The sequence below is a fragment of the Zosterops lateralis genome (assembly GCF_965231275.1).
Source record: "Zosterops lateralis genome assembly, chromosome: 2".
NCBI lineage: Eukaryota > Metazoa > Chordata > Aves > Passeriformes > Zosteropidae > Zosterops > Zosterops lateralis.
In genome coordinates this window covers 75,403,499-75,415,104 of record NC_139763.1, presented here as the reverse complement: position 1 = coordinate 75,415,104, position 11,606 = coordinate 75,403,499, and the positions used below count along the sequence as shown (strand labels likewise).

The window sequence follows — 11,606 nt, the reverse complement described above, 5'->3', positions numbered from 1 at the left end:
ATTCACTAGACATCTGACTAACTCCATGAATTCTGCCTCTTTCGTGCTTTAAAGGGAAAAGATAAGTATTTTCTCCAAATCACAGAAAATTACTTTTAATATCAATTTGCATGATACGTATGAGGGAGCTGCCGATTTGTCCCTTTATTTTGGTGTATTGGATTTGTGAGGTAATGTCTTGGTAGGAGGAGAGGCTACAGAGGTGGTTTCTGAGAGAAGCTGCCAGAAGTTGTCCACATGTACAACAGAGCCAACCCCTGGGGGCTCCGAGGTGGACACACCCCTGGTCATGGCCAAGTCCATCAGTGATGGTGCTAGTGACACTGGAATAATGCATTTAACACAGGGAAAATGCACAGAAGCAAATGCAGCCAGAGAAGAATGATAATACCCAAAAAAGCCCCAGACACCAATGTCAGTGCACAGGGGGAGGCAGGAGGTGCCCCAGGCACTGGAGCTGAAGCTCGCTTGCAGCCCATGGTGCAGAGCATGGCAAGGCAGCTGTGCCCCTGCAGCCCATGGGGGAGCAGAGATCCACCTGCAGCCCATGGAGGAACCATGCCAGAGCACATGGAAACATCTGAAGGAGGCTGTGACCCCAGAGGAAGCCTGCACTGGAGCAGGCTCCCAGCAGGATCTGTGGAGAGAGGAGCTCACATTGGAACAGGTTTACTGGCAGGACTTGAGATCCCACAGGGGATTCACATTGGAGCAGCCTGTTCCTGAAGCACTGCACCCTGTAAGAGCCACATCACAACTTCATGAAGAATTGCTGCCTGTGGGAAGGACTCTTGTTACAAAAATTCATGGAGGACTGTCTCATGGGAAGAACCCCATGCTGCAGTAGGGGAGGAGTGTGAGGAGTCCCCCCCTTGAGGAAGGAGAGGAAGAGACGCTGTGATGAAGTGACCATAGTTCTCATTCCCCATCCTCCTGTGCCACTTGCACAGACAGGTAGAGAAAATCGGGAGTGAAGTTAAGCCTGGGACAAAGGGAATGCTGTGGGAAAGGTGATAAAGATTTAGTTTTATTTCTCATTACTCTAAACTGATCGATAGTAAACTGATGTCCCCAAGTCACCACAGTTTTGCCCATGACTGTAATTTCTAAGAGATCTCTCCTTGTTCTTATCTCCACCCATGATCTTTTTGTTACATTTTCCCTCCCCTGTCCAGCTGAAGAGTGATGGAGCAATATTGGTGTGCACCTGGCATCCCATTGAGGTCAGCTGGTTGGCATCTCCTTCCTTTTTCCTTTCTCAAGTAAGCCGCAGTTGATTTAAGTCCAGCTCTGAGATGCCTCATCTTTCTGACTGACTACACAGGAATACAGGCATCAGCAACTCTGGGGTGCTGCAGTGCTCAGTATCCAAGTTTCTCTTCAGATGTAGCCTAGTTTCTCTGTGAAGAAAGCCTCAAGAGCCATTTTGGAGTGTAGTAGTCAAATTTATTTCCACTGTAGAAGCACACTTGTTTCAGTAATAAAAAAATAATCTTTGCAGAATAAAAGTAAACCTGTAGTGGTATAAATATTATTTACTTGCACAAGAATTCACCTAAGTCACTCAACATATGTTTAGACTTAGTATTCCCACAGTCCTACATTTCCAATGGAGTTAACACAACAATTACTTGCAGTAAGATGAAAAAGGTGAAGTCTGGCTCAGTTGGGATTTAAACATACATGAAATAATAGAAAGCTTCCTTCCTTGGTTGTTTGGAGTTTTTTGTTATATGACTACATTGCCTATGAAAAATACTAACAGCCTTCAGCACTGACCATTTCTATTTGTCTAATTAAAATATACTACATAGAGAGCTACAGAAGCCTCTTCTGGCTGCCTTGCAGATGTGACCTTGGTGCTGGCCAGGCAGAACCAGCAATTAATGTAGAAGTGTTCAAGCTCAGAGGTTCTTGGCCTGTGCTCAGTCTCCATGTCTCCATTTCTGAGACTCCCATCACCAGCTACTGCCTTCCAAGAACAAACAAGGTCTAGCAATTTCCTTCAGGGGGTCATCACAGACTCATTAGACAGCGTACCTGATCCATCAGTAAAACCCTTTGCTATGCTAGCACAGGTGCTCTACTCCATACAGCATTATTAATGACCTGGGGAAACCAACAGGCCAGCTTAATAGGTAGGGCTGATGTGTAACTTTACCTCATATGAATACTTCATCAAAAAGAAAAACCACAATAAAACTCAAACCTATTTTCTGCACTCCCATTCAGCTCAAGCCATGGAACAACATTAAACACAACTGCAACAAATTTAACTTCTAGATAACTCTTCAACTGTTCTTCCCAGTTGTGGGAGTGGAGAAAAAAAGAGGGAGGAATAAAATTTAATGAATTGCTCTCACAATGACTCTGTATTCCTGTGTTCTGCTGAAATTATACTTCTTTATTATATAGGCTATCCTCAACACCATGTCCTCATGGCAAATGCTGATTTATTCTGATCCCTCCTGTTAGTACAGTGACAAAAAGTACAAGGTTCAGCCTTGAGTCTTCTCAAGGCCTCTATGAGAGGAGGACACCGAACTAATACAGCACAATACAGAAGACAAGAGAACATAACAATTAAGTTCTGATACACTGAAAAGCAATTTCACACATAAGCTCATTTATGTAGGCACACTGACATATTGAGCACCATTTTTTATTTCAGTTTAACATCAACATTCAACTCTGAAAAGAAGAATGTTAAGCCTCTAGGACAATTTCAGTATCAAGAAATGAACTACTTCTAATTTAGAAACATCAAAACACTAACAATGACACCTTAGCTGAGACGTTCACTGCAAGTGACCCTCTCTCTGAATTCGAAGGCGCTCCTTCTCCACTTGCAAGCGTTCCTTCTCAATCTGCAGCTTCTCTGACTCAAACTTCAGGAACTGCAGCCTCTCCTTCTCTAACTGCAAACGTTCCTTTTCAAGTTTTAGTTTTTCCGTTTCTAGATCCAGAGGCTGCATGATGGGTTTTTCAGTTTGGGCAAGGTCATTTTCCAGGGCAGGTTTTTCAGCGTGCAGAGTCTCTAGCCTGAGTTTCTCCCACTCAATCTGAAGTCGCTCCTTCTCAATCTGGAGCCTCTCACGCTCCAAGTCAACGTGCCGCAACCGCTCCTTCTCGATCTGCAGGCGCTCCTTCTCCACTTGCAGCCTTTCAGCTTCGATGTCCAGTCGCTGTTTCTCCAGCTCCACCTTTTGTTTCTCCAGATTTATAAGCAAGTGAGAATCTTCATAGGCTAGCCTAGCTTGAGCAGAGCTCAGATTTCCAAACTCTTCAATGTGGGGGAAGTCTGGTAGGTCATTTTCCTTTTTCGAATCTGGCAGAACTGATGACAATATTTCTTCTTCTTCCTCAATAGGAAACTGCAGAGAGGAATGCGACAGACAAGAATCACATTTCGGTCTTTTTACCAGAATAAATTAGTTACATACAACTTGACTGAAAAAACATACTGCATTTTTTCATCTTTAATGCTATTCAGAAATGTCTAACTTATATGTTGTGAAATAACCACGCTATATCAGAGGATTTTTTTATCATTACACAGGAAGAGAAAGAGGCTTTATCTGCAAGTTAATATCTGGTAATGAAAAATGGAAAATCTTCTCAGTGAACATACAGGAACATCCATAAAATACAGCACAGTAGTTATTACAGATCATTCAGAACAACTGATAGAAAACTGGATCTAGAAGACCATATGTTGTTCTTACCTTTCATAGAGCTGAGTGACATTTATGTAAGCCACCAGGCATTTGTTGTGACTAATTATTTATCAGAGCAGATGGATCCATAGGCTATGTGTTATGTAAGCTAGCCTAACCTTCACTAATTTGAGCTATTCCATTCCTAAAAAAAAATTAACACTGACATTCTTCACATACTCCTAATCCTTCCAACTCTTAACTGGAGGGGTTATTAAGTGGGCCAAGAAGCAGGACTTGTTTAACCATTTTATATTATCACACTTGCTGTAAAGCTATTTATGACACAGATGATAAGGTGGTTAGGAACACTGCTCTCCCCAGACTGTAACATTTTGTGTAGTATCACAGCTCTTAACATGCTACAAATTCATAGTTCAAGAGAAAAATTGTCTCCCAATATGTAGCTGCAAGAGAAAGGCAAACTGAGGAAGGTTAGTGTTCAGAAATCCTTAGGACTAGGAGGGCCACTGCCAGTCCTCTAGCATTAGAGAAACACACTGCTCTTCAGCACTGTCTGACAGTAGTTCTCACCACCATCTAACAGCTTACACTGATTTTCTTCCAGCATACGTATCAACAGAGTTAAGACACAAGTTTCTTCCCCACTCCTCCCACTCAAAAAAACCAACAAAACAACAATGCAAAATTTCCCCCCATAAAAAGCAAAAAGCCCAAGCAATAAAATACCCCAAACAAATTTGTTTGATTACCCCTTTTGGAAAAGAGAACTATGTATTTAAAGAGGAACAACAAAACAACCCCAACCTTTGACTGCACTCCAGCTGTCTGCCTATCCCAGGACAGCCACAGTACTATCTGGAGCATCAACTTGTCTATAGAATCCACTACTGCTTGTCAAATTCACACTAGAATTCTGACAGAGAGGAAAGGCCAACGGACTAATTCAAGTAATGTTTTCATCTCCTGTAGGTTCATTTCAAGAAATGCAAACAGTATCATATTTTTTTTCTGTATTCTATTTCTTTCTGTACCTGCAGGTAAAATATACTTTCATTTGTTAAGGATGAGCACTTCTATGTTCATCCATTGAGGCAGTCTGAATACTAAAATGACCAGTTCCTTTCAACAGCACATTTTCCTTGCATTGACTCAACTAATTCTTATCTGTGGCACATGCAAATGGAAAATACATGTGCAAAGACATACTCAAAGTTTAGGGATATCAAATCAGCAATCAACATCCAAGACTTTACACGCAATTGCAAGTTGTTAGATTTGAATACCATGTCTCTGAATTATATTTATTTCTACAGTTTAATTCACACGTTCAGAAAAAAAACAGAAACAGATGCTATGAAAGAACACAGTAAAAAGCCTTATGCTGAAATGAAGCAAAGGCCATATTGCATATGTATGTCAGTCACTCACTTCAAAATTCTGCGGATCCTCCTCTTCCTCTTCTACTTTGATTTCTGTTAAAGATCCACCAGCTTCTCTGAAGTCAGTGATATTCTGCCACTCAAAACTAGATTCAATTGCAAATCCCATTTTCTCATCCATGTCTTCATTGAGAGAGTCATCTAAATTGGATGAAGGAAGGTGAAACCCAGCACCTACTACTTTGATGTTTGCATTCAGACGTTTTCTCTTCATGAGTGCTCTCCAGTCAAGGTATCGCCTTTTCACTTCTGTCCCTGTTCTCTGCTCTCCTTCACCTACAGCATTGACACACTCTGCTATTTCCTCCCAAGCTTTCCGTTTCATCTCATTAATTGTTGTATTAAGTTGCTTCGAAAAGAGTACTTCTCTCCTTTTTCTGATTTCCTTAAGGAGAGTTTGAGTTTCCTGAACACTAAAATTGCTTTTTCTTTTTCTTTTTAACTGTTTCATTTTTTCCAGGCTTAACCTAGTAATTTCACCACAGCAGACTACAAAGATGATCTTACACTAATCGGCTACTATTATAAATAAATTTAAAAGCAAATGAAAGCAGAGCTCAGTTCTCATGAAGTAAATTTTCTCTTCACTTTGTAGTATTTTTCTATTTGTCAGGCTTCCTAAGAGAAAAAGAGCAAACAAGATAAATCTCCAAAGTATACACCATATATTTTTATTTAACAACTTGACTCCTAAGTCATTATTAAAGGAATGCATATTTTGAACTAACTGCTTATTTGTGAAAGGAAAACAAAATTTTTAAACTCAATATAAGGTAGTCATAGATACTTCCTCTAATCTCCTGTGAACTATAAAACCATTAATATATCCATGTCATGAACTCTTAGGCTTGATTTGGTATTCCATTACAAAAGTACAGCTCTTTTCCTTTAGCTCTTAAGAGTTTTGCCATTCAAGATTTCCTTGAGACTGAATTTTGACACACACATTTCAGTCTGAATGCTCAGTACTTCCAAAAGAAGCTGAAATTGTTATATCATTACTTCAAAAACATGAAATGTTTAGGGGACTGAAATTTCTGAGATACATTTTAAATGAGACACCATTTTCATTAAAAAAAGTAAATTACTATGAAAAGTTGACATTTTCAAAGCTCTTCTAACTTAACATAATCATAAATAAAAGAACTGGAGCAATCCTGTTGAATGTCATAAAATAACTACTAGTTCAAACAAATGTCATTTACTAGAGATATTTTAACAGCAAATAGATTTAAGTCACTTTATGCCCGTGGTAAAACCCTCCTGAGTCCTTCTCACATTGCTAAACATCTCATGCCAGACACCATGGCAGCTTTAAAGTTCATCCAGTGCTCCACCCTCAGCACCAGCTGGTCCTGTGCCTGATGAACATGAACCCCCAAAATTCTCCTGACAGACTATGTGCAACTCTGCAGAGAAGTGGAGAGTGAGTGGGAGGAAGAGGGCACTATTAACGCAGCAATGGATATTATTACTGTGTTAATAACAGATCATATTACAAAAAAATCAAAACCCAATAAAACCTCAAAACAACCTACCAAGACCTAGAAGCAAAGGCTAAGAATCAAAAATGGTCCTTGGCCTCTTGGCCACAGACTGTGCTTAGCAATAGGTTCAATTTAGGATTATTTTGAACAGTGTTTTGTACCATGTTACCTACCACTGCAGGTAGGTTTAAAAGGCTTTAAGTCAAGTGGGCCAGGGATCCTCTATACACTAACAGACAATTTTAAGCTGCTGTTTGTTCACTGTTCGTGCAGTAGAGACATTTGTCCACCTGAAGGCAAAAAACTTCCAGTTTATAGATTCAATTGTTACTACCTAATGGACTTAACTCTTAAATAACTACCTCCCAGCTATACAGGATTCTTAAATTCCCAGGTATTTTTCCTCCTATTGTTCTCCCTAAACTTGGTTAAAGCACACACATCAGCAAACTGCACTACAGCTCCCCACTTGGGGAACAATGTCTAGTATTTTAAACAATGTTCTTCATCTCCTATACACTATTGACTGCAAATAAGTGGCTCACTTGCCATTTTCCATGTCCAGCAATAGGCAATCAGGCTGCCAATAATTATTTTTTCAAAGACTGCATTTTAAAAAACTGCTTTACTACTTTTCCTCACTGAAATACTACTCTGTGAAACCACTTACTTCCAATGGTTACTAGGTAGCAATTCTGCAAAACTAAGTCCTGGGAAGGAATTAACTGCATAAAGCACAGGCCTGTATCAGCACAGACCAGTCTACAGCACTCATATGTAGCCATCCAGCACTTTGGACTCCTCAGGTTGAAGCAGGAAGCTGCATGCTGCTGTTCTTTTGGTCATTCCAAAATGGAACATTCCAACAAGGAACCACAGGAACTTACAGACTCATTTGCTATCTCCAGCTACCCTGGCTTCTTCTAAATTTCTCAGGGCTGGCACAGCAGGATAATGGGGGCACAAACACAGAAAAACAAACTGGGTTTCCAAATCAAATTTTCATCATCTTCCAAACAAAGTTCTACATCAACATGGAAAATGCTGACAGGAAAGGTTTCTCCTTAGCTCCAGAGAGGGCTGAGAGTTAAAACATGCAAATGTCAGGCCCACTGCTCCTTGCACCAGTGCTCTGCATCCCCAGCCAGGCTCTCTTTAGTGCCTAATCTCAGTTTGGGATTTTATGCCATAAACCAAGGACATAACCTTTAGGAACTACAATACTAACTTGGAAACTATTGGCATCCAATTCCTTTATTAGGTAAAGTTTTCTTTTAGGCTTTTTTAAACGTTTGCTAGAACATATCTGACACAAGCCTCTGAATTTCCCAGTGAAACATCAGCAAAACCTATATATTTTAAAACTAATGATTACAAACTTCCAATTGGTAAGGACATCCTACCTCTTTAGCTCTTTCCTTTCTGAAAGCACATTGCCTTGTTAAGGACAATTCCTTTCTAATTATTATAAATTCAGTTAGTGAATTATCTTAATAGTATATTAACTCCCAGAGACGGCCCTGTGTACCTAGCTGATATATTAACTAAAAACATTATTATCTAACAAAAGCTGAGATTTGGGATATTCACTTTTTAGCCATTGCCAGATGGTCTCCAGGATATTACCCTTTAATGAGGAAAAATGAGCTGTTACATACTCGAAATACCTAAGAGATAGGAAGGTAAATAAGCTAGGATTTGTACACCTTCTAGACAGCTACAGGAAAAAAACCCTAATATTCTGAATCTCAGCAGCTGGGATAGCATTAATGCTCATCCTAGTAGCTGGGACAAGGCTGTGTTTTGGATTAGTGTGACAATAACGTTGGCAACACACCAATGTGCTGGTTGTGGTTAAGTGGTGCTTACTTTAAACCAAGGACTTTCCGCATTCCCGTGTTCCGCCACTGAGGAGGGGCACAAGGAGCTCGGGCAAACTGCAATGCAAAATGTGTACTTTTACAGGGAGGGTGGTAGAAATGTGAAATGTTGACTAAAAACACCCCAAACCAATTCTGATGGTATTATAAAAGACTTCAAGAGTCTTCCAGAAAAGAAGTCAACATGGAGCTCTGACTTCGGGCCTGTCAGGCCAAAAGCAACCTGTGATCAAGGCTCTCATCACTGAACCAAAGAAACAAATTGTTGGGGTTGAAAAGAAACAAGTGCTGTAAAACTAAGCTGGAAACTCCATAAACAGACAGAATATGCAAACACTGAACACCTTTGGCATAGAGACAGAAGCCTCCTCATTCTGCCTCTTTTCTGTCTCTTTTGTTCACACTTTATTGTCTGACCATACGTTGGATCAACAATAAAAAAATAAAAAAATTAGCAAATGCTCCAAACAAGCAATGAAGCAAACAAAAAGATCCATGCGTTCACCAGGAATGGAAGCCTGTTGCTAGCCTCAAACTTGAATTTTATGAAAATCATGACTTTTTTACAAAAGATGATGTCTTGATTTTTGGTGTTTTTTTTTTTTTTTAAACTTTTGGGGCTTATGCTTGAATAATAATAATTAAAAAAACCCATTCAAATTACGAGGACCTGCTATTTATTATTTTTTAAAAAATCAAAAGCAGTCTTGAGTATTTTCTGCCTAAGGCTTTCTAGAAAACTTTTCTGTGATTCCCAACAGATGGCTACACTGGCTTGGAGCAACTCAGGCTTTTGTACAAAGGTTTTCAGTACAGGAAGATCTGGCTGCTGCACCACACATCACCCAACACAGCCCCTCGAGAAGCCCGGGATTCACACAAACGAAAAAGCGGGCACAGAAGGGAACCAACAACACCTACAAAGGTAATTCAAGGAAGCAGGGAGAAGGCACGTTAGCTAGGGAGCAGCTGGCCATTCAGGCTATTGGAGGCACAGACTATCAGGCCGGAGCTCCCCATCCCTGGAGGGGCACGGAGGGAGCAGAAGGCCCGTCCCCGGGCGGGGAGCGCTGGAGGCGTGAGGGCGGCACGGCCGCGGGGAAACCACGGCGGCAACAAAGGGAAGGGAGGCGGGGGCACGGCCGGCTGCCCCGGCCAGCACAGCCCGAGCCCCGGGGAGCAGATGGGGCCGTGGCCCTGCCCTAAGCCAGGCCCTCCCCGCCCGGCGGGGCCCTACGGCTCCCAGGGGAGAAGGAGTAATAGGAATGGGACCTCCCCGTGGGGAGATAAGACGGCGGGCAATCGCCTCATCACCCCCGGGGGCCGAGGGCAGCGGAGCCCCACCGCTGTACCCCCCGAGGGCAGCAGGGGCAGCGCACACGCCACGGGGGGGGGAAGCGGCCGCCCCAGCCCAGCCCCGGGCCGGTCCCCGGGGGCCGCGCACGACTCACCTGCGCCCGGCGCTCCCCTCCGGGCCGCCGGCCCTTTAACGGCCGCCGCCCTCCCATTGGGCGAGCCGCCTGCCTGTCACTTTTCTCCGCACGCCCATTGGTGCTCCGTGTCCGCCGCTTCCCCCGCCCCGCCCAGCCGCGCCAGGCGGGCCGGAATCCCTATCGTTCCTCCGCCGGCGGGGCCGCGCCGCGCGGAGCCGCCGGGCAGCCATTGGCTGCAGCAGCCGCCTGTCTTCCCCAGACGTGCCGGTGATTGGTTGCAGGCTGTCTGCCCGCCCCCCAAGGAAGGGCCCTCCGCGGGATGGGTTTGTAGCTGCCACTTCGCCGGAGGGCGCGGCTCGGGGTGGGGCCCGAGAGGGAGGGGGGAGCAGGGTCAGCCCGAGCTTGAGGGATAACCGTGAGGGAAAACCATGTGTAAACCACCGCTGTGGCCGCCAGGTTAATGATGCTGCTGCCTAGAGCGAGCGCGCGGCAACCGGCTGTTCCTCCTGAACTGCGCAGTTTGTGGTTAAAATGGCGAAATTATGTCTATCGCACACTGTAATTAAAGAAATTAAAGTATTTTTCGGGAGGTGCTGCATGGCGAGCCACCGCGCCGTTATGTAGGTGAATATAGGCACAAAAGGCTCTCCTGGAGCTTTGGGGCCTGGGGCTCCTGGTCCCCCCCGCCACACAAGATCATTGCCTTCTGTGTCACGTCCTGGTGCCTTGCTCATCTAACACCACTTTTTCCAAGTTTGGTGCCTCTATTCTCCCTAACTTGATGTGTGCATTTATTACTTTGCATATTCGTTAACAGTTACTTGCTCAGTCTTTCCAAGTTCTTTCACTGGACAAATAGTTACTTGATTAATACAGCTTTAAGTGATCGTAACTGTGATGAAACTAGAAATCTGCATAAAGTGGTATCTTCTAGTTTCAGCCAACTATTAATTTACCAGTTTGCTAGCAGGTAGTGATAGTTTTGCTGCCATATTTGCCCATAGGGTACTAAAAATAAAGTTTAAAAGAAAAATGTTGAGGAGGAGTAGTGTACCAAGACCACGCCTCATTGCTGACATTTATAATACAGAGATATTTCTTACTGAGACCCGTACATGAACTTGGCTTCCCTTTACATTATTACCAGTATTTTAAATTTGCTCAGAAATATGATTCAAGAGCACCCTAAAGGTCTTGACAGCTACTTAAAACCAGATTCATGTGCAATTAGGTGGACAAATGATGGAAAGGGGAGGTCATTAACAGTCTGAACCTCTGCTAGTCTGCAAAAATAATTAGTCCTAATTATACGTCATTTAATATCCTTCTTTTATTGTGAAGGATAAACCCATTAAATATGATTAGTATCTATTAGAATAATTTTAAATGGGAATCATATGATTTCCTAGAGTAGCCATGCAAATAAACCTACACAGCTCTACTTTCTCCCAAAATTGTCACTCTACTTTTATGGAGGTTGTTGATCACTGGTGAAAAATCCTGGTGAATACCAGCTTCCTCCAACAAAAATCTTTGGACCTCCTTCATTTATGTGAATTGTCTTGAATTTATGCGTATTTTAATCAATTAACCCTGATTCTTTCTTCCTTACTTTTGATGGCAGTAAGAAAATCCCAGAAAATCCCTACCATATGGTCTACTTCAGATGCAAACTGTTCAAGTCCGT

The 11,606-nt window shown here is 42.7% G+C and overlaps 1 protein-coding gene across 2 annotated transcripts; it reads right to left on the bottom strand.

The window, feature by feature from the left end:
• Positions 1–1,442: 1,442 nt before the first annotated feature.
• MSANTD4 (Myb/SANT DNA binding domain containing 4 with coiled-coils) lies at positions 1,443–9,987 on the bottom strand. 2 transcript variants are annotated; one of them, XM_083881910.1, is made up of 4 exons: positions 9,938–9,969; positions 8,476–8,543; positions 5,109–5,737; positions 1,443–3,374 (listed from the first exon to the last, which is right to left on the bottom strand). In XM_083881910.1, exons 3-4 carry the CDS (start codon positions 5,568–5,570, stop codon positions 2,799–2,801), a joined length of 1,038 nt encoding a protein of 345 aa, XP_083738036.1. In that variant the 5' UTR covers positions 5,571–5,737; positions 8,476–8,543; positions 9,938–9,969; the 3' UTR covers positions 1,443–2,798. The 2 variants fall into 2 exon arrangements, with proteins under 2 accessions (XP_083738036.1, XP_083738035.1); XM_083881909.1 differs by lacking the exon at positions 8,476–8,543 and having other exon boundaries at positions 9,938–9,987.
• Positions 9,988–11,606: the final 1,619 nt, after the last annotated feature.

Coding starts and splice junctions, on each gene's coding strand:
- MSANTD4 (XM_083881909.1), bottom strand. CDS start 5,570: ATGAAACAGTTAAAAAGAAAAAGAAAAAGCAATTTTAGTGTTCAGGAA. Junction 3,375..5,108: donor AGGATCCGCAGAATTTTGAA/GTGAGTGACTGA, acceptor TCCTCTCTGCAG/TTTCCTATTGAGGAAGAAGA.